Source organism: Periophthalmus magnuspinnatus, chromosome 9 (genome assembly GCF_009829125.3).
Source record: "Periophthalmus magnuspinnatus isolate fPerMag1 chromosome 9, fPerMag1.2.pri, whole genome shotgun sequence".
Lineage (NCBI taxonomy): Eukaryota > Metazoa > Chordata > Actinopteri > Gobiiformes > Gobiidae > Periophthalmus > Periophthalmus magnuspinnatus.
The window spans coordinates 17,564,114-17,583,718 of NC_047134.1; the positions used below are offsets into that span (position 1 = coordinate 17,564,114).

At 38.2% G+C, this 19,605-nt stretch overlaps 1 protein-coding gene across 1 annotated transcript in view; it reads right to left on the reverse strand.

Annotated features, from left to right (window-relative positions):
• Nucleotides 1-228: 228 nt before the first annotated feature.
• The window catches only part of galnt9 (polypeptide N-acetylgalactosaminyltransferase 9), a 111,250-nt gene continuing 91,873 nt past the window's right edge, over nucleotides 229-19,605 (reverse strand). The window contains exons 7-11 of the mRNA XM_033973392.2: nucleotides 12,417-12,602; nucleotides 10,084-10,221; nucleotides 7,390-7,485; nucleotides 2,589-2,756; nucleotides 229-1,038 (exon numbers count right to left, since the gene is read on the reverse strand). Of these exons, the coding sequence (XP_033829283.1) occupies nucleotides 892-1,038; nucleotides 2,589-2,756; nucleotides 7,390-7,485; nucleotides 10,084-10,221; nucleotides 12,417-12,602 (735 nt within the window). The 3' untranslated portion in view covers nucleotides 229-891. The remainder of the gene's footprint in view (nucleotides 1,039-2,588; nucleotides 2,757-7,389; nucleotides 7,486-10,083; nucleotides 10,222-12,416; nucleotides 12,603-19,605) is intronic.

Here is a 19,605-nt window from a genome sequence, read left to right on the forward strand (position 1 = left end):
ATTATAGAGGCTACTGAACGGCATACTATTGACATTATATGAACTGGAAAAGCTGTACACAATACCAACGATAAAAACGACCCCACAAAAACTCCTCATAAAAATGTTTATTATCCTAACTGTTATCAGAGGACAGATATCAACTGTTCACTTTTTACAATATATTACTATCATTAGACTGTTTTTATTATACATTGTTTTAAATATTAATGATTTTCAAATAACTTTGTACATGCTTTCGGGAGTCACATTCCCTGGTCTGATGAAGCAGAAAGATGAGGAAAAGGCACTCGATTGCTCTGGTCTGCCGTGAGCAATACTGTCCAAAGTAACACTGAGCTGGAGTGTAGTTTGTGTGGGCGCGCGTGAGGACGTCTCCACCGTCACCAGACAACGAGCCCCTTAGAAACCTATTACAGTTCTTCGCCAGGGCCGCGCAATATGTCCAAAGCAATTTTCCAAATCATACCCCAAAATAATCACTTTGATATGGCGATCGACAGCAATTATACCTTTTTTTTTCCGATTTCACTTCAAAAATAACACACACACTGACACACTCCTTCTTGTTTTAACGTAGAAAATTGACAATCTCTACGACCCATTTTCAGAAGCTGCGTACACGTTTTATTATTTTGTACATGTAGCCTACAGTCAAAGCTATGGGTCATTTGACGTAGTATTTGTAAGGTGTCTGTATGCTGCCCTAGCTTGAGCTTCTTAAGATGTGTTAGCGCTCCATGGCCTGAGGGTAGCTTAGCGTGTGTGTGGAGAGAGATACCACAAGCTAACACGCTAACAGCAGCTGGACCCCCGCAGTTTGCAATCCACCTGCAACACAAAGCCCCCAGCAGTGTCTCGGTGGCGCACATTAGCTCATCGGCGCCTCAGTCAGTGCCGCGGGTGTTTAATCCAGTTTCGGATCATCCACTTCTGACCCGAGCAGCGCTGGACCACAAGGCGCAGGCCGAAGTTAGCGTCTTTGGACATTTCCACCTCCAAGCACCGACCAGTGTCCCTGCTGATGATGGGGCCGTTCTGGAGACGAGATGGAGGCAGAGAATATTAATAAGTAACTTAACACATTCAAGATCAATAAGAATGTTACAGTGTTTCTCATAGACGATAGGTGAGACTATGGCGGCACATGAAACTTTAACATAAACAAATTGTGTAATATAGGTGTTTTGCAATTATTAAACTTAAAACAGCCCTTTTCAATCAGTATACTTATTTATGTTTATTGTTGATATTATTGTTGATTTTGTAATGCTCCACAATGCTTTTATGTTTTAATGCAGATTTGAAAGATCATTTGCATAGTATTACAGATTGACCTATGAAACTGTGAGAAGCACCTCTTCACTGTTGCCACTGTCATGGATATAAGTAAATGTTTAACTGTCAGGCTGCAGTAAGACACATCTTGGCACTTCCCAACCCTCATCACGCCAGACCTAAATTCCATTTTAAGATTCATGGATGCACATTTGAACAGGCACAGATGTTTAAAAGTTTTATTAAACTTTGGAATAAACTCTTCATAAAGAACTACAATGTTTCTCCTACAATGAAACAATTGACAAACTGAAGTAACTCAGTGGAATTTTCCATAAATGAAAGACTTCACAATTAAACAACAAATGCCACGAGATTAAACACATCAGCTCAGCTAATGTGACTTTTCCAGAGGATATAGCATCCCTTCAGCCTGATGCTGCCTGAGCCTGGATTTACTGTTTAGATCACATAACCACTATCTGTCTCAGCGCCTCTGATTCTTCAGACCTGACGCTCTGAGGACATCAGACCTCCAAAGCATCGGGCCCCTGGATGACACACTGACTAACATCTCTGCTCTCCCCAGGTGTATGCATGTGGCAGCTTATCTGATCTTTAATCTTTACATCCAACTCTATAGCCACACTCATTTGCATATTTCATGTTCAAATGCTCTGTTTAACTTGATCAATAAATATTCATAAAGCACAATTTGCTTTGCTTAATTTTATGCTGGATGCCCTTCCTGTCACAGCTCCCTCCATGCACTGTATTTGGGCTTGGCAGGAGTAGTATGAGGAGTATAATGTCCTGTGATTCTTTGTATGTCCAATACCACATGTTTTCTTAGTGAATGTTTGTTTGTTTTAATCTTAGAATTCCTGTCAGTGTGTACATTCACATGTAAAAAACTCAGTAATTGGATCAAATTCTTGGTGTGAGTTTATTCAAAAAAAGAAATCTGTCTTCCAAACACAGTTACTTGAATTAATCCAATTAACTTACAATGATGATCACAATAAAACGACTTTCCAATCTTTAACATTGCCACTGACATTTTTGTCTTTGCCTCATTAGTTTGCTCATTTTCCTTGTCAACACCTACTGAGTTACTCTTATTAGAAATTTACATGGCGTTTTAATTCGTTCATAACTCAAGAAATCAGATAATGATCAGATTTGTGGTGCATATAAGCATAGCCAGTGTCACAAAATGCAAGAATATGAAAGCCAAGTACATATTTTTACTACCTACTATGACGTGTGTTGAACTAAACAGACCCTCAGTCCTCTCATATGGGACCCACCTGTGTGAAGTCCCAGAGGCGCTGGGAACTCCTCGTCACAGCCTCACACTTCTTGAGGCTGGGGGTGCGTCCTCTGCCGTCGTCAATCAGACATTTGGTGTCAGGGAGGAAGGTGGTGGAGCCCAGGGGCCCCAGCTGCAGAAGGCCCTCAGTGGAGTACCGAGCCAGCTGAAAACACACACAAAAGAGAGGGTGTGATGGTGTACCACTGCTCTTTATTTGTGTATTTATTAGGATCCCCTTTAGCTGTACCCGAGGGCCTGTTAATCCTCTGTTAATCTTAGGGTCCATTAAAAAATAATTTACAAGTTTTAATTTCATAAAGATATAAAACTATATAAATAGTAATAGACATGGGAGTTTTACAGTCAAAGCAGAATATTACTGCTAGTGATGTCAAGGTTAATTGAAAATTGTAATTATTGTAATTAAGTTGCAATGTAATCATAAGAGCTAAAAAAATATAGTGAGAATTTTGGAAGCAAAAATAAGTTATTTGATGTCCCATAGGAGGAGCAGAGGAATGGTGATCTATTAAGACAAGATAAACAAAAACATGGATTTCACCGTTGTTTGGTCCTGATGTTATAATTGTGAATAATCGTAAACTAAAATAATTTAATATGGTGACATTCCTAATTACTACTAGACCTGCTATTTCATTCTCATTTGGTAAAGACCATATGACATTTATGAATAGTAAAGTTTACAGATATTAACGCAAGGATTCTTTCTGACAGGTTGCATTACGGCTGTTCCATCAATACATAAATAAAACTATTCAATACTAACAGAATTATTCAGTGTACTTTTGTTATTGCTTCCACAAATGCTACTTCGAAAACCTTGCATTGCCTTTTTCCGATTGCCAGACAAGCGTAACCACCTTTCTACAGAGGTTCAAATCTTTTTACTTATTTAAAGAGAAAATCAATTGAGTAAAAGTATCTTGTTGCTTTCACCTTCTGGATTTGAGACAGAGGGCATTCACTACTGTAAGCCTGAGCTTGCAGAGTTTGAATGGGAAAGTGACAGCGTTCCCAAAAGCAGAACTTGATCCTCGCTGGCTAATCCTGCACATGAAAGAGCCAGCGCCGATCCGTATCTGTTACGTAAGGATACAGTAGAGATAGCATTTATTATTTATCGATGCCAGTGATCCTCTCTCTGAAAGGCGAGATGCAAAAGATATGGAGGTCTACTGTACAGTCCTGCTCAGAGCACAGACCTGCTTCTTATTCACTGCACTGGAAATCAATGGAACTCAATCCCTCTCAATCTGTTGATTTATAAACAATGTCTTCTTTAATGCATAATTCATCTCTTATAATAAATATTTCAATATGATGTTGACAGTGGAATAAATTCTGCAAAAACCCTATAGCTTTTCTACATCTTAAAGTGTTGAATGAGCATGTCTGTGAGAACCAAAGTTGGTACAAGAAACTGCTTAGTCATTGCTTGACCACTATGTTATGGTTCGTTGTACACTGATTCAGTATTTTATTTTAATTGTTTTGTTTTTTGGATAATTGTTCTATAAAATGTGTTGGTAAGTTTAGTTTAGAAAGCATTGAATATAGTAATTTGTAATTATTATGGTCTCAATTGGTTCATTTCAAGGAATCCCTCACCCATTTACACAAACATCCACCCACCTGCGTGCATAGACACTGAGGGTAAAGTGGGTCAAATGTCTTGCTCAAGGACACAACAACAGTACACTCTGGTGGTAGCTGGGATTGAACTGCCTACCTTTGAGTGAGCGGGCAAAAGCTCTAACTTTCTGTCTATGCTTCAATGTTTCTTTTAGTTTTTTCTTATACTGGTATTCAAAGTAGCAGAGCAAGACCATCATGACATACCAACGTGTCTACTAGGAAAATTACACAAATGAGTTTTACATTCCTGCAGTGGGTCTTCTAGGGTCATTATGATCTGAGCAGATTTATGCATGGTGTAAAATGTGACTAGCCACAAAAGCCCATATAATCCCCCTCTAAGACCTGTTTACTGGCCTCTCTGACAGCCTCCTTCAGCTTAATACATTTACAATGAGACCGCAACAAATAATTAAGAAATGATTGAACCAGGCCATTTACCCTGAGCCTTTGAAGCTGCCTCAGACACACTGCTCCTTCTGCTCTTTGTTAAAGTTTGGGAGAGACTTGTGTTGAAGGTCAAAGTCTTCACAGGTTTTAATTAGCTGCTGACTGGAGGCACACAGCGGTCCTGTAAACCTCAAACTTGTACCTCATAATCTGTGCATTATAACTCTTTATGTGCTTAGCTCAACCAAGAAGGACATGGCCTATACTCAAAGGGCAGAGATAAGGAGCAGAGCTGTTGGCGCACATGCCACATTCATGTGATAAAGAAGATTTAATTTTAAAAAGTTAACTAATACATTGAAAGCAGAAATTCAAAAAATATTAAAGGTGATGGACACAATTTTCGTTCTGTAATCTGTAATAAATGTAAATCACTTTTAACATGTAATATAGCACAACAACAATTTTCACCATTTCACATTAAATGGCATTAAACAGGCAGTTGATGCCTCTTGTACATATACATACAAGTACATACTTTGGCCAAGTGTGGAGAGGAAAGCTTGCTCACAGTAAGAATGCATGTTTTATTATTTTTCAAACATTTTTCTTTAGCAAAATATATGTGATGGATATGTTTAATGTCATACTGTGCATGTAATAACATCTCTGTGGAGACCGACAGGTAAATGAAAAAAAAAAAAAAGTATTCATTTGTCAGAGCAGTGCATGTTAGTAAAAGGCAAACCCAACAGCACTGACAGTGACTGAAGCTGGAAGTGAAGCGAACATTTGGATTAGTGGGCGGACACTCTGCCACTGGCCCTTTCTGAGTAGACCATGAGTTTAAAACTAGTTAAATGTTAACAAAACATTTGTCAAAATCAGGTATAAGACATAAAATGAGTGCTAATCGATGTTTTGCCCAACAGCACTAGTACCTAATAGACCCGACACCTGCTTGGAATATCTGAGCAGGCTTTTCTCTCCTACAGTTTTATACTGTCAGATTTCCTCTAGAGAGCGAGCACAAAGCAAAGTCATCCCTCAGACACACTATCAAGATTTCTCCTCCGCAATTGCATAATTTTTCATAAGTAAAACGAACGTCGCTAAAGGGACGTGAAATCACAGCATCCGACTAAATTGAATCGAGCCTCCTCACGGTAAAGTCGGTCATCACAGTAATCTAATGGTGGATAGAAAGAAATTCATCTTTGTTTCCGTAGGGGATTAGAGCCTAGCAGACTTGCATTACTGGGCCTCTTTGAGAATGGAAAATGCCAGTGCGCGGCTTTCTTAATTTGACAGGTAACAAACATGACACTCGCCGGCAGCACAAGCGGTCAGGAAGAGATGAAAAAATGTAAAACAAATGAATCATGAATAATATTTGCATGTTTTGTCTTTGGAATCGCCTTTTGTCTTTTTGTACACAAACACACACATCCTGCCTCCCACCCACAGCGGTGTTTGTCCCACGCTCTTTTTAGGTAAAGGTTATGCTGAGCAGGCAGTACTCTTTTGCATATTCATATAATTACATCAGCGCTCACATGGGACCTAAACAGACTGTTAATGCATACAAAAGAGCCACTGGAGAGTATTCACTGAGATGGAGAGACAGAAAGGAATAACAAAAATACAGTTTTATATCTACAAGGAACAATCCACATCTGGGCTTATGCTGTGCCCGTCAATGTAATTTTGGTAGTGCTTGTGTCAGTTTCCATTTTGTTGCTACTGTAAATGCAGTAGCTTCCTCTGAGTTGTACTTTAATGGATTCATGCATGTTTGAGTAATCCTACTAGGTCTCTTACGATAACAAATTTTGAAGAACGACATATTGTTACCAAGAAATATTGCAATAAATGATAATATTACTACTTTATACAGTACTTTATAGCCCAGTAAACCTATTTTAAATATACTGTGTCATTAAAAGGAGTGAGCTGCAACAAAACATTAGTGATAGAAGTTATGTACCCCTCTGCAGATCAAATCTTATTACAGAAAAATGGCTAAAATCTCCCCACTATTGCAAAGTAATTGTACACATGATAAATATTAAGTCCCAAAATATATTGTTCCTATATCCTGCATTGTTCTGCATTTGAATCCTCAGAAAAATCCTCTGCCCACTTTTCTATACTTGTAATTATTTAAAAACATCAGACAAATATGTGGGGATCAAATGTAATGTAATGGAGCCTGTTTGCGCCAAAAATAGAGACTGCTGAACCATCTGTGTACATGTGGAAATCTACTCGAACTAACTCTATTATTAGCCCCTGCATTTGACAGATTTCCTATTGGTACAATTTATATACTGTGTGAATATCCGCCCATCCTTCTTTAGTATGTTATGCATGTACAGTTCACTGCCTCTGCAATCAATACCAAGTCAGAGGTTCTATAGACACACTGATCTCCGTATGAGTTACTGCTATGTATAAAGCCTGCCTATGGAGAACATTATATGACCTTGTATCCTGTTATTAGATTTTTCTGGTGTAGGTTGAGCAGTATGGAATATATATCTTCCTCTACATCTTGGTTCCTGGTGAAATACTTTAAGATGGCTAAAATCAATTTGTTCGCAGCCACTCTATGACACTCTAGTATCGCCTCCAAATGTGTTTAAACTTTTGAGATGACTTACGATAAAGGTGCAATTTCTACTAGTTTATCCAATATCTACTTCCACTCTCTCCCTGATTAAATGATGAATTTCTCTGATTCGTTGTACCTGTGATGACATGCCGTGGCAAGGGTAGAGTATTGCCTTGTCGTCGTCCTCTGAGCCCTGGTCCAGACAGTACCCGCTGGCTTTGCTGTTCCTTACCTAAACAAATAAAAGGGAAAAATTTGTGCAGCCCATGAGTATAGCGCCACATTTTTTTCAACAGGTAGATCATGATTTAAAATAACCTTGCTGGAAAGGTTCATGTAGACGGCACTGAAGTTAGAAATGTTAAAAAGTGTTATATTTAGATGAATCTGTTTCATGTTGAGCCAGACTTTCTTACTCCCTGTTCAAGTTTTGGAATCAAAATTGACCAAATATCCTTGTAACATTTAGAACAAAAAGAAATATTTAACTTCTTTTCTTTCAGGGTTACAGATTATAGCGTCTTTCTAGTTGATTCGGAGTTGTTTCTTAGTCCTTTTTTGTTTTTACTTGACTTTTTTGTTTTTACTTCCACCATGTTTTCTTTGACATGAATCGTCCATGGGTCCCTCCGCCTATTGGGAATCATGAAGACATAGTTGGATATAGTTCCAGATTATATTTTAATAGTGTTAAATACTATAAAAGCAAATGGCAAATCAGGGAATTTTTAAATCTTTGCTGAAAAGGGTAAAAAAGTGTATAAATAAGAGGATGTGTGATAACACTTGGTCAAACAATCACTAATCATTTACCCTCCTAATAAAAAAAAAAAGTCACAAATATTTTATGAAATGTATAGATCACAAAAAACACATGTGTCTAATTGTTGAATGTAAAGTCTAACAGAAAAGCTTTCCATTGATTTAAAAATAAAGAAATGACTTGAATTGATTCCCGCACTGCCTCTGTTCTTCCATATCCTTTGTGTTTCTCCTCTAACAGCGTGATCATGATTCAGGACCCGCTCTCCCCTGTCTCCTGCCCGTATGGTGATGTGTTCACTGAGCCTGGCCTGGTTTACACGTGATTTGAATGTGCACGGCTCTATTTCCAGGTTGTGACATATCGCTCATGCTGCGGTGTCAGGGAAGGCTTCACTCGACTGGTGCGGTCAACATGGCCGACTGCAACACTGATGTGAGGTGACAGACGAGAGCCACTTCCTCTCAGCAGCAATGGGGCTGCACGGGCTAAATGTGTTTGTTGTGTAAACATACCGGAAATCACTTTAATCTGAAGAATTGATTATCTGGTTGTCAATGTCGTGTGCTGAGGGATGTAATGATATCCAGACCACCAGCTACTGCATCAACGTGTTTGGGACCTTACTACAGACTGACTGATATGTGTTTTTTTCATGAGAGATGCCGATACTGATTGTTTAGAATACAATCGGTATTCTAAAAAACGATAAGCTCTACCAATATTTTGGGCAGATATACTATATAGGGCCTTTTTAGATTATTTTCCTCAAAGTATGTCATTTAAATTTATGAAAAACTGACCCACAGATCCTTTTTACCACAAACCAAACACATTTAGTGCAGTTGTGTTTTTTTTTTTTTGTATTAAAGTGTTAAAATTAAGCTTTTTGTGTATGTTCTAGGCAGCAAATCAACCAAAACAAAATATCGGCTTGTATTAGAGATATAAAAAGTTCAAATATCGAAATATCGGCCCGATGACCTGACCATTTGAGCGAACGTCTTGATGTTGTCAGCATATTTCCTTTATCTTAATATTATGGGAAAGGGTTGGAATTTGAAGTTATCTCTATAAAATGTTGAAACAAAAATCTAAAAACGGCCACTGTGTCTTAATTTTCGTATCTGTGTTTATTTAGATTTTAAAATACATCATTATTTACATGGCATATTCTCGACTGTAAAAGAGCAGCCCTGTAGACAGTCCACCCCATTCAATCTTGCATGGACTGTTTCACACACTTCACAAAGACAAAATAGGGTCAGTTGTGTTAGGTACATAGTAACTGCTCCTGTCTTATTTAGAAACCAAAACCCAAACCACTTAAGTAGATTTCGTCTGAATAATCTATAACTACCTGCCACAGTCAAAGAGGAAGCAAAGTAAGACCGATTCTCCCCACTGACAGATCTCCCGTTTCATTTGTATACATTCTGACACTACATTTGCACTGCATATTGATCTGCCTCTATTTTCCTTTGTCAGGATTGATATCAGTTAAAGAGCACATTTCAGCATTCGCTCTAATCGCATGTGGCTCCGAATCCTGTTCAATTCTTCAACCTGTCATATTCCTGTTCCCTCACCACACTGCGGTGAGGGCAGCAGAGCCCAGACCAATCAAGACGCAATGGAAAACTAATAAGTCTTTAATTAAAGCTCATTATAAGAAAATTGCATCTAATCCTATGTGATATTGCATTACCATAGCAACCAAATGTTTTTTATATCTGTGATTTAGGCTATCCATGGGTTTCACAACGATCAGAAATTACAACTATTGCCATTGTGATTAACTCTTTAAAACAAAATATATAATATCTTTTGAATGAGAAAAAGTCTTCAAGCTGTAATTGATTCCAAGGACATGACGGATGAGAGAATGAGAGGCTATAATTATACGTATAGAACTAGAGAGTGCATTCTTGGCTGTCAGTGTAAATCCATACTTAGTTTCATAAAAGCTGTAAAATATTTGCAAAGAAAAGAACAAAGCTTCCCAGTTCAAAAGCCTTGCACTGCTGTGAACAGAAAGTGAAGCGGTTCTTAGGTCAGGCCTCTGACCTCTCCGTATGTGATGGTGTTGTTGTAGATCCTCATTTCGGGGTAGACGTGTTCAAGGTACCAGCGGAAACTCCGACACTGCAGCTTCTTCCTCAGGGCCAGGCGCTCCGAAACATCCCCAAAATCAACACCCGGGTTCTGACAAAAACAAAAAATTGTACTTATTCAGTGAGTTTAATGGGGTATAATGAGGTACAATACTTTAAGATAATAATTACAGCTAAATAAATACAACAACTGCTGCTATGACTATGCTTTAACTGCCAACAAACAGCAAAAATATTTTTTTCACTGCACCAAAAGTTGTTCTCAGACAAATCAGCAGGAGCAGTACCAGATGGATTCTCATGAGTTTGTACACTCAAGCATCGCAACAATCCAGCTTATGGCAGAACTTTAAGTATTACTTCTTATTATTGCTCATTAAAAAGGCTTTAAATATACATTACAACGCAGAAAAACTAACAAAACAAGAACAGTGCAACAATTTAGTAAAAATATTGAAATAAAGGCAGTGTTTCTGACAGACAATAACATGTATTTGAGTGTGTTTGCAATGGACATTAGATGGATAGAGGCTGTAGTCATGAGGGACCTTCATTGTAATGTGGGAAGTGAGTTGCACTGAGCCAGTCCTAATCAGCTGTTTCATTATGAGTGCTCACGGCTCGATGTGTTACGGGGGTGGCTCTCAGATCGATCGAGGAACGCCTGAAGACTGCCCTGCCTGGCACAAGGTCCTGATTCGCATATATTATGACTTACAGTTTCCCATAGATGGTGCCCATAATAAATGAGTCTAAACATTATAGGAATATTATATCTTATACTATTCCTGTCTAACAGCATTTCACACTTGTGGAATACTTGGAAAGAAGGCAGCTCTGTCTTGCCAAGTCTGTGCACAAATTAACAGTGAAGGATGATCAAGGAAGGGTGGAATAAACAGAAAATACACCAATTACTGCTTGCTAACAATTTGATTTACAGGGAAAATATATACTATGTAGTCATTAATAGTTATAGATCCTGTATGTAAGTTTTTTCCCTTGTATTTGAGCAGAAATATGAGCAGCTCTGGAGGTAAAACTATATAATAAGCGCTGTCAGCATCTAATTTAAAAGCAATTTGTTGTCTAATATTCAAGAAGTGCGTGTTAGCATGCTAGTTGTTGTTTTACAGACACTATGCACTGGTCTCTGAGATTTGCTTATGAACTCATTGTGGTGAATAATTAGGATGCTCCGAATGCATAAGAGTGAGGAAAAGCTAAGGAAAAACTCTGGACCACTGAAGAACAAGCTATGTTTTTCATTTTTATAATACCATAAAAATCAGGAACAGTGCCCTTAAAACAAACTTTCATTGGTTCAAGTTTGGTCTAACATTTTCCAGCTCTAAAACTGGAGGCAGAAATGCAGCATCACCATCAGATGACACAAACAAATGCATTTAATTTCAGAAGTTGATGTTTTTAGATTTTGGACTCGGGGCTTGTGCTGTGCTGAATCATAAGCTTCCCCCCATAGCCACAGAAGTAATTTTCTCTTAGTAGCTCCAACAGACAATAACTAAACTGTTACTGTGTGTATGGGCGAGATGGGAGGCAGGCTGAAAGAACGAAGGTAGATGGAATAATTGTTGCGTTCGCTTTTTATACAGAAAACAAGATAACTCCACGCCGCAGGACAGCTGGGTAATAGCGAGCCATGCCACTGTGTTGGTAATTACACTGGAGATGAGATAGCTCCTGATTGGTTACTTATTCAGTACCAAAAATGTCCACCCCACAGCTCGAAGCAATAGTTACATGTACGGGGTTAGCTTGTCCTGCCCGCGTTTAGTGAAACATTGTGATAATATTAAGTCAAAGTGGGGGAGCACGCAGTTAGCAGCAGCCTGTTGGAGCACACTCTTTGACAGCCCCCCACAGTGCTGTCATCATTTAGTCAGAGGAGAGGTCCGGAAGCCATTGCTGGTGTCTTTCAGTCTTATTCTGCATGCTTCCATGGTCAATTAGGATGCAATGTTAAACTCTTTTGGAAGCAGAGGAGCTGTTTATTATTGTAGGTCCCATTTCAGCAGACCTCTGAAAGCAATTAGGCTAAAGTGATGTATGAAAATGGGCTGATTAGACTGAGGCTCCTCCTGTCTGACTGCTCAGCCTTCACTCTGCTACACTGAAGGTCAAGTGGGACGAAAACAGAATTTTGAGTTTCTATTGACTTGTGTCTCTGGAGAGCTCAGACGCATTTCAGAATGAGAAAGTAAGAGTAGGGTAAAGCAGAGAGAAAGATCTGAGGAGAAGGTCTACTAAGCCGAGCAAACTTACGTTCATGGGAATGTTCCAGGCCATGTAGACATGAGATTTGTATTCATCCATCCACACCTCGGCGGCTCTCAGGGCGTTGCGTTTGGCGTAGTAATCGATGTCATTGTTGTAGGGCTTCTTCGTGCGCTCAATGTGAGCCACTCGGGCACAGGGCAGGACCTCCATACTGCCTCCGCATTGCCACACCTGGGACAAGAAAATAACAACAAAACAACTTAGGATAAAAGCGTTTTCAAATAAAGCAGCTTTTGGCCAATGCCAATCTAATGCAGATGTATAACAAACAGTCTTAAATTCTGAGATAGAACTAAAATCACTTTACTCATTTTTGCACACAGTGATTTAAGCATTAAGTCAGATTTGCATTTGTGTTATCAGGGCTTATGAGGATTTGCTTCTTCTTATCAGCGCTCACGGCTGTGGCGTTTACCTGCTCCTGCTAAACACCTTCTGGAGCTGCCTGTGCATTGTGTTTGTTTTGTAGAAGCCTCTTTCTAAAGTCAACACTGTTGTTCTCAGAAAACCTAATACTGTATTTTGAGGCTAACTGCTCACATTTTCATGGTGTATGAGCTGCTAAAACAGATTAAACAGTGCTGACGGCTGCGGTCAAAGACACTGCTCATTACTGTTGCTCAGCTGTTGGGGAAAGTTCAGAGCTGGACCTTCAGTCGAGGGTCACTGCTTCATTTCACTGATTAAAATGTGGAAGGATCAGGCATGACTAGTTCAAAAACAGCCACTAAAGTAAATCAAATAAAAGATAAAAGATTCAGATATGAAATGTAGCTCACACAAGAACTCTCTCAATCATCACATCACTCAGGCAAAAGTATTTACTATGTATAATATTAATCAAAAATCAACACAGAAAATTAGACAACACTTTACAATAACTGCACCTTAATTGAGCAAATAGCTTATTAAGTATTTGTGCTCGAGGTATTAATTTGTAGTTACCAAATTAAAATGTCAAATGACTTTTTTACTTAATAATCAATGTTACGAATCATCTTTCAAACGTGATGTGTGATTGACTGGTCCCACATCAGCATCGTAAGGTCAAAATAAACGGGATTGTTAATGCAGTCTGTCGAAAGATTGGAAAAAACAATGTCCTCATTACATTCCTGGTAATAGTTTAATGATTGATTTAACTAACTATCGTAACTCATTACAAGTCATTTCCACAGATCAGTGCCACATATGGCCACAGTATACAAAGCTGCCATTGGTATAATTGAAGTTGTCTGTCAGTGGGGGGAGGCTTGTGTGATAAACAGCCTTTTCACTCTAATAGTCATAAATACAGCAGCCCTCGAGAGAGCAGCCTATGACAAGCACAAACCCTGATCCCTGCGTGTTTGTAGTGTTCAGATATATAAACCCTGGCAGGAACTAGATGTCAGCCTGAAATACATCCATCATGGCAGAACGTATTGATTTTAGTGGCACTTGACTGTGGCGCTCAAAGTGAGAAAAAGTAGTGCCAGCGCTTTCCCCCAAAGTGCAGAAAAGAAGTTGAGAATTTCATGCCACGCTAATGCAACACTGAAAACGCAACGCTATGGGGAAATAAACAGTCATTTGAATACCGTGGCATATGGTAATGTCCCTGGGTTGTATAAAGTGCTGAGACCACGCCACCCACCGTCTTGTAATGACTCACAACATAAGCAGGTTCTGAACAATTAGCTTTTTTTTTAACTTTGACATTAAAGACAAATAATGCTGTTGAACCCAGGCCATAAAATTCAGCGGTTTATTCAGCTGACCATGTTAAGTAGAGTTTATTTGATATTTAAAAGAGCTTCTCCTTCAGTTTAAATGCGTCGTCATACTCGACACTGGATTGAATATCAGCAAATAAAAAGACCTTATAAAAGCATCATAGAAGAAAGAAATGGTCCAAATGTGTGTTATGCTGTTGCTCCAAACTAATGTTGAATGGCAGACAGAGTGCCTCAAAGTTAATGCTAACTTTTATTAAAACCATGTAGTCTAAAATAAAAAAAAACTATTAAAATCTAAATTGATTCATGTAAAGACTACCCTGTTTTATATGTAGATTATCTCAGTTTGTGGTGTTATTTTAATCTGTCATGCCTCAAAATTAGCATTAGCGTTAGTATTGCGACACAAACACCTGCCTTTGGTTAGTGTTTAACATGTTATCAGAAACATGCACCCTCAAGTCATTGGCCACTGTCTTATCTTCAAATATTTATTCATTTTTACGTGACTCTGCAAACTCTAGACAACTGGACAGGAAGTAGTGGCACTGACAGTTTTTTATTTATTTGGCATGTTATTGAACAGAAATGACATGACAGACATGAACGTAAACACACCAGATTGTAAATAAAGGCTAATTTCCATTCGTTGTCCCAAGGGTGGGGTCACAGAGGGGTCAAAATAAAAATTACACAATTCCCATAGTTGCACATTCCACTCACTGCACATCCCACATATTGTACATCCCACATATTGCAAATTCCACACATTGCACCATCCAAAATGTTAGACATTCCACTCACTTCACAATTCCCATAATTGCACATTACATTAATTGCACAGACTCCATTATTCACATTTTATACCCACCCCCTCCATATTTGGGCTGTACATGCAAAATAAGCAGTGAGGTTGCCAGGACTGTTGTGCACGGACCCATATGCCAATTTACTTATTCATGGACAAACTATATCTTTACATATAGTATGACATAATCCATCTCCATGGAGACAAACAGGTGACACCACCAGGCCACATTACAGGTCAGATCTGTGGAGAGGCAACCCTGCGCTCAGTAAGAATGCACATCTTTGTATCACCTTTGTGTGTATTTTTGAGCAATTAAACATGTAATTGGATAAATGCAAGAGATTGACAAATTCCATACTATAGAACATTCCTGGCAAAGCAATAATTTCTCTATGAAGACGAGCAGGTAACGGACCACCATCTGAAATGTTACATAGTGCACCTTTATGAGACTTTTGCTGTTGTTGTTTTTTTTTAGCCACGATGCTTATTCTTCACTGTATGTCATTCAAGACAGAGTTCTCTATCCATTCACATGTTGCTGATGTGTTAAACTGTGCATTACTAAAGCCATTACAGACTTGAGCTCAGAGTTATTCCACCTGGACTGTACCTGTGAGGAGCTGCACAGAGCTTACATTTAAACAGCTCCATTGACTGAGTGACCCCTCATCTTCAGTGCTCCTGATCCACACTGACCCGGGACTAAAAATCCATTATCTCCTCACAGCACACTTTACTGTGTTGTTGCTACAGCCAATGACTTGCTCAGCTTTGCCACAACAGCTGGCTACTGCTGTGTGGGTGAGAGGGCCAATTTACAGTGAATTCTGAGGTCAGTCCTGCATTAAATGACACTAGTGGTATATTTTTGGGCGCATTCTCCAAAACCTACTTACTTTTTTGTACTGGCTTATATTTAAAGTCAATAAACTAAAGTGCAAAACAGTACAACAGTCCCCGTGGCAGCATACATATGGGACACTTGTGGTTAATTGAAAATGTGTAATCGCAGTTAGCACATTTCTTAGCACTTCAAGCTAATTGAAGAGAATTTCTTTTTCAACCACTTTAGCAGAAGGTCAAAACCCTTTAGCTAACAAGACTTGTGAAACACTTTTCTGCAACACATTTAGTAGTGTTGCTGGGTCTGTGAATATATATGTAGAAAACAAGACAGGCTTTTGGTGGCAGAAAAAAATACATCAACAAAGGATTAAAAAGTATTATGCATAATCAATTTTTGAGCTTTCTACCATATTATAATGTTGTTCCCTCATCAAAAGCATGTCTGGAGAGGTTTTGGATGTCATCCCTGCATGTGATCTCTCCCAGGCCTGATTTGAACCCTCCTTGTGGTTAGCGGTAATATTCTGTGCAATGTTCAGCCCATAAACCTCCATAAATATACAAAACTCTACACAACAACTTCACAAACCTGACGTGATGCGGTGTAGTTTGAGCAGCAGGATGCACGCTGATTATGTGGTGATCGTGCTGTGAAAGGGAAGTGACTTAGCGTAGAGAACGAAGACGGGGGGGACTCAGAACATCAAAAACAGAAGTGAAACTTATAAAACATGTTAATATGTTTTGGCAAATATAACATTTTCAAAACAAAAAAAGAAAACATGGTGATCTAAATGTGTTATGTGTTATCAGTTAATATTCCATAGACATAAAATACCTCCCTCTTTAATAACTATATCTTATAATCCAAGCAAATCTAAAGTATTGGTAAATTTATATCCTAACTGATGTTTTTCTTACGTTGACAAAAATATCTATATATATATTCTATCAAAAAGTTCTCATATCTGCCATAGTGTTCCAGTCAAGGACACGGAAATCAATATTACAGTTTGAATGTGTCTTATGACTTGGATGCAATAAAATCTGAGCGCATCCAAAAATTCTACCAAATAATTAAACCGTTGTAGACACCACATCTGTGCATAACTTATAAACTTGTCTCCGCACCAAGAAGAGTGTGACCGCACATCCAGAGTGTGAGTTATGCCCACTAAGTTTGGTTGCCAAGTCATACACACAATTTCGGCTTGTCGTATTTGGTTGTATTTTGCTTGGGCAGTGATCCACAATGTTTTCACACCTAGGGAACCAGAAAGCGTTTTTAAGTAGGAGTAGTCCAATATGGATTTTTTTTAAATATATACTTTTTAAAACGATAGCAATTTTCAGTATGTCTTTCTGCCAATAACCAATATTTGCCCATACTTGATTAAGGTTTTAAAATCCAATGCAACAACTTTTATTCTATTTCCATTTTTATTCCGTTCTCTTAAAATAAATAAATAAATAGATAAGAATTTATTTATAAGAAAATAAATACATAAATAGTTAAATAAATACATAGAAAAATTAATAAATAGAAAAATTAATAAATGAAAAATACATAAATAATCTGAGGACAAACTGGGACCAACACATGGGCTAAATGTGATTGGGGCAGAGGAAAACGCAAAAAATCTGCAACATTTTCAATATTGGACTGACTGATACCTTGGAGAGCCGTCTGATATCACCGATACTGATATTGGAACAGTCCATCCTTGCCATCTTCTCATCCCTTCATCTTCCTTCCACCATTTACAACTGGACTAAACTTGAACTTAATCCTTGCTTAAACCATGATTAAACCAAGACTAAACTAGGACTAAACACGTAGGAATGGAACCAAACAAAACAGATCTCGTTCAACTTGCAAAAAAAAGAGTTTGCTTATAAAAACTCTTCACGTACGAGCAGAGATATAGGGTGAGCCATAAATGCTGAGGTGACCCTTTTGGTGCATTGGAAATGATAATATAGAGGATAACAGGTGGTGCTCTGCAGACTGCTGGCCTGTTCAGTATGCTCCCGGCTCTATACTGTATCCCGCAGTAAAAAAGGAAAAAAAATCCACCAACTGTTCCTTCTTCCTATAAACACATTATAGAAGCCAGTGTTCATTGGGGAAAACATATTATTATCACGCTGTGAGCATCTTCGCTAACGATCAAGTCTCATGTGTTTTCTCATTGGAAAATAATTGTGCAATTTGTCATTTGAATAAATTTGAATGTAATTACAACATAAAAAGGACGCAAATGCTAATAGAAGCTTTGTCCTTGGTCCACATATAAAAAAACAAAGAGACTATATGAGAAACCTACTTTTTATACACTATTCATGGGTTTCAACATCCTGTCATAGGCAACATTTTGTTTGACATTGTTAATTGCTATGGCAGTGGTCCTAATTATTTGTCATTCTGAATGTAAAGGCTATAGAATGGATATAACTTGTTAGGTCCATACAAAAATAGCAGTTGCATAAAATCTGCTGTTTTTATAAACCAAGAGCTCTCCATGCATTGGTGAATAATTGGTATAAGGTCTAATTTTGCAAACTTTTCCAGGCTGTATTTGGACCCTCCTCATGGTTAGCAGTAAGATTCTGTGCAATATTCAGCCAACAAGTCAATGTCATCCACGCTCCCACATGACAATTCTCCATAAATACAGAATATCCAGGTTCATTAGCAAAAGTTTTCACTTTAATAAAACATGTAAATATGGTGTTTTTGGTGAACATAGCATTTTCAAAACAATAAAAGGTAACATGGTGATCTAAATATGTTTTGTGTTAGTAGTTAATACCCCATAGAAGTAAAATACCTCCCCTTTAAGGCAAGAAATCTGTACTAATTCTCCAAAGTGCTCTGCAGGCAGGCAGTGGACTTCCTGAAAAGGGAGATAATCAAATCAGATTCACAAATGATGTTATTTGCAAGCCCTCCCCTCCCACACAATGTTGTATTTTGGTGAATACTATCTGGCTGTGACCCTTGATAAAATTGTAGAATGTGTGGATGAGAGGCAGCACTTAACATGGAGTACTTTGATGTAGTGCTAATGTAATTACTAATTGAATTGAATTGTCTCCGCACATGCAGTTAGTTAATTGCAGCTGGACCATTTGCATGATAAGCTCTTAGAAGGAGTTCCCCTGAAACATGAGCCATAAACCCCATAAAGCCCATTAGCAGCAGTAAACAGGTATCCGCCATTGCAGTTACACAATACAATCAATAATACCAGCAGACAGCACCCGCACACACATGCTCTGTTTACAGCTGTAGAAGAAATGAAGGCTCTGAATGTGAATGCTGCAGTTGGACTTTTAAGTTTTGCAGTTGATTTGATTGTCATTACACAAATAAGCAATAACAGAAAACACTTACTTAGAGATTTTAATAATTAATCAGTGAATTATCAGAACCAGAATCAGAATCTCAGAAAGAAGAAAGAAAATGGACACCACATTAATTGTTTGTAAAGGCTACCAATTACTCCACCTAGACATAGACATTTACTTAATATGTGAAAATAATGTTTGCCAATTAAATTACCACATTGTTAATTGCTGTGGAAGCAGTGCCAGATTTGCATCACTCTGAAACCCATAAATTGGTGGTTTTCAGATTCTAGCACCAGATTTCCATTTTATTTTTACGATATTCTCTTAAGAAATCATTTAAATGTAAATTCACATACGTCGTAACTTCATAATTTTGATTAGTAACGAGGTAAACATTATGCCTCTGTAGTATCTTTACTAAGCTAACTGGGTTTTTTAATTA